Genomic DNA, 3857 nt, shown 5'->3' on the forward strand with positions numbered 1-3857 from the left:
TCCTTATGTTCACGATATGGAAATAAAATATAGCGTAACAATATTTAGAATTTTGTTTCTGCTCTAYATTTAACGTGTGTGTTACATAATGTTGTTAACCATTTCAATTTTTTATGTACCTTATAAATTAAAAATCATTGTTGTAGCAAAAACTAATTTGTTACATATATAATTAATTTAAAAAGTAACGTATATTCTGTCTTTATTTATACAAATTTTAATAAGAAATAATGAATTTATAAAGCTGTAATTGTTTAATCGATTTTTCTAAATCTTTAAAATGAATTGTTCTRTGTATATTATATATTTATGAAGTATTTTTTCTTTTTTTTGCAGTAAAAATTAATTTAATCTATGTTTTACTCATTTGCAATTTAAAATATATTATAATTCCTTTTTAGCATACCTTTACGTTTATTGCATACACTACGTTTATATTAATGTGGGTCCGTTTGTCTTCTGTATGTTCATATTATTTCCCGACTATCCTTTTTATCACTACATACATATACATATACATTTTTATRTTAATTTTTCTCATTCTGAAGTTAGAAGCGCATTTTATCGTTTCCTTTTAAATGTAGTTTGAATTATTTCKAAGTATTTYACAAAATAAATGTTTTACTAATTGCACATGTGCAWTTTTTGTGATAATAATATAATATCAATATCAMCTGTTTTRGGTTCTTTGTGTATTTTTTTCTTACCTTTTTGTGTTTCATTACWTGAATTATATATTTARTTTAGAGCAATATGTAATAAATTGTTYAATTGKTTTTTTTCTAAATTACATTAATGTTTTGCTTATATTTCTTCTTCGAMYTTTTGCTCATTATTTGTCGAAGCATTTAAGAAATCTGATTCGCTRTTATCCTCTGTGGATTCCATTTGTAMGTTATCCTTGDGGATCTTATTTRTATCCTCATTAAATAGTGAAGTRTCGTTTTCTAWCATTAGTTCTGATTTATCCAGYTCATTTTTGTTAGCTAATATACATGTATCATCATCGTCGTTTATGCAWTCATCRTTCAATTTGCAAAACAACTCTTCATTTTTGTACTTCTCTGTTTCATCATTTTTGTTTCCTTCKAAAATGTCSTTTGATTCGCATATYTTTTCAGAATTRTATCTTTTTTCACCAGAAYACCGTTTTGGTTTCAAAATTTGTAAGAAACTGTCCAAATATAATTCTTTGTCATTAGTGTTATCTTCAATTTCGCATTCTTCTACTACCAATGCCAGTATAAGCATCCATAATTTTGCTGTTACTTGTTTTTTCTTATATAATTGTTGATATAATTTTTGCTTCTCTAATTCTTCCAAATTTATCAATGAAACCTTTTCATTAGAGTTTTCCGTTTCTAATACGTTTGGTTCTTCTTCTACGCATTTCAACAAATGCATAAACCAATCTTTTTCACTGTACATTTCCATAAGTTTATGCTGCTTCGACACCCACTGTCTCCAAATGTTTTTTTGGATTTCTAATAATGGGATATTTTTCCTTTCATTTAATTCACTCTCTTTTGATTCTTCTATTTTTCGGAAATATTCATGCTGTGCTTGTTTCCATTCACTTTTTAACATATTAAACCAAATTTCATTTTTGCACTCTTCCAAAGTACCTTTATTTCTTTCTATCCAGTTTACCCAGAGAATTTTTTCTTTTCCTATTTCTTCACTATTGCACATATTTGTTATTATGGAATCATTGTATGATGAATGACTACATACTATATTTGCGTCTTTCATAAACTCATCCAGGATTATTTCTTGAAAATCTCTTTTGTTCAATTCCCATTGATCTTTCTGACATTCATCTAATACTTCCAAGTGTATATCTATAATGGTTTTCTTTAGATTTCTTTTTTTTTTTGGAGAACATATACGTTTTCCTCGTCTGTACATTATATATTTATAATGAATGTCATCCTTGGTATCTTCTAAATTATCGTGTTCTATGATGTTACTAGTTTTTTCCAAAATGGGTACGATTTAATCGTATTTCCTGCAATTTTTTGTGATGTCTTTCCTTTTTTTTATTGCCAAATAGTAGTCCAAAAGAAGTATACTACATTATAGGAAAACATTTTAATTAAGATGAATTGTTATAATAACAATAATGATTATTATAATTTCAATATATGTATTTTATTTTACCTTACTAAGAAGGAAAATAAATGTGATAAAGCCTACAAGAACTGGGATAACAGAAGAGTATTGAAATATAGACGTATCTTCTTCAGGTGCACTCTTAGATTTGTTTTCAGTAGGTAGCGAATTATGTCCTGAGCTAGTATGAAGTGAATTTTGCATATGATCTCCACTTGCTTGTATTTGTATATTTTTGACTTGTGGGTATCCTGCAGAACCTACCGTTAATGAATTATCTACAACATTATTATTTGAAAGTTGAGAATGAACTGCAGCAGAAGAAGCAACAGGAACAGAAGCGGGAGAAACAACAGTATTCTGTAATGAAAAAAGAAATTCTGGTTTTTGTTGTTGATCTATAGGTTTAGTGACATCTATTTGACTACGTTGAATTCCTCTATATTCATTTTTTACTGCTTTACGTTTTTTACCTGGATCTTTTGTGCTTTGACTATTTGCACTTGTAGAAGTTTTATAAAAATATAATGAATCAGGGATAACTGGAGCTTCTCCCAATTGTGGAATATCATAATTTTTATTTTCTTTATATTCTTGCTCTACATAAGATGTTGCTGTTTTGCTTTGGAGAATAGTTACATCTTTCTGATTTGTTGGTACTATATTAGAAGGAGGAATATATTCATCATCAGTTTTGTATTTATGTCGAATATGTGCTGGAATATGTTCCCTAAAAGTTCTGCCACGTTCACACTGGAAAGGGCTATCAAACAAGGTGACAACATCATAATTAGCATCAATGCGAAAAGTTTCAATCATAGAACTATATGTAATATATTTTCTCCAGTAATAGTCATTCCAAAAATACACCAAGCTGTCAATCATCCAATATTTAAATCTTTCACATTTTTCGTGTTCATTTATATTTAGAGTATTCAATCTGCCAACTAATTCAGCTTTTTCATCACAATAATCTTCAATTTCTTTTCTTAATATTCTTATTTCTTTATTATAATGTGTAGGGTTTCTGGCACAACTACCTTTTGTTTTTTCTTGTAAATTTTTCAACAATTTATCTTCCACTTCTCTGTTCCAGTAGTTTTCTCTTTCTTGTAGAGGCAGTGAAGAAACAATATATTTATTGAATTCATCTCTTAAATCATCTAAAAAGTAGTTTAAACCTCTACATTCACGATGTGTATCTGTGGTATATTTATGCTTTTTAAAAGTCTCATCATATTCTACAAGGGCATACTGAAATCTTTGTGAGATTTCCTTATATTTTGCATTATTTCTTACTTTAGGTGGTACCCTTATATCTAATTTAAATTGATTTTGAAATGACATATTGCATTATATTATAAGTTTGTTTTCAATTTAGATTCAACCCTTACTATTTTATTTATAATATACTATACATATAACTAAACTGAAATTGTTACCTTAAGAAATATAATTAAAGAAAATATATTATTCCAATATAGAACGTATGTGAACAAAATATCAGCGTTTTTGTCTTAACTAATAATGAATTATTACATATTGCATCAAGACACGGGTTTCATAAAGCATATGAGACTCTATACATTTGAACAAAATAGTTACATTATTATGAAAGCAAAATCAAATAGAAAATGCCGATATGTGTTTTACACAATCATTACACATATTTAAGTGTGTGAACAAGGATGCGATAAAAATATTTAATGAACATTGTTTCCATAAGGACAAAATRTGAATGCATA

At 27.4% G+C, this 3857-nt stretch overlaps 1 protein-coding gene across 1 annotated transcript; it reads right to left on the bottom strand.

Moving 5' to 3' along the window:
- Positions 1 to 804: 804 nt before the first annotated feature.
- Positions 805 to 3459, bottom strand: PVX_077195 (Pvstp1, putative; the record flags this gene model as incomplete). The annotated part of the gene is made up of 2 exons (XM_001612450.1): positions 805 to 1958; positions 2166 to 3459. 2 exons carry the CDS (start codon positions 3457 to 3459, stop codon positions 805 to 807), a joined length of 2448 nt encoding a protein of 815 aa, XP_001612500.1.
- Between the last annotated feature and the right edge of the window lie 398 nt (positions 3460 to 3857).

The sequence above is a fragment of the Plasmodium vivax genome, genomic scaffold (genome assembly GCF_000002415.2).
Source record: "Plasmodium vivax scf_6764 genomic scaffold, whole genome shotgun sequence".
Classification (NCBI taxonomy): domain Eukaryota; phylum Apicomplexa; class Aconoidasida; order Haemosporida; family Plasmodiidae; genus Plasmodium; species Plasmodium vivax.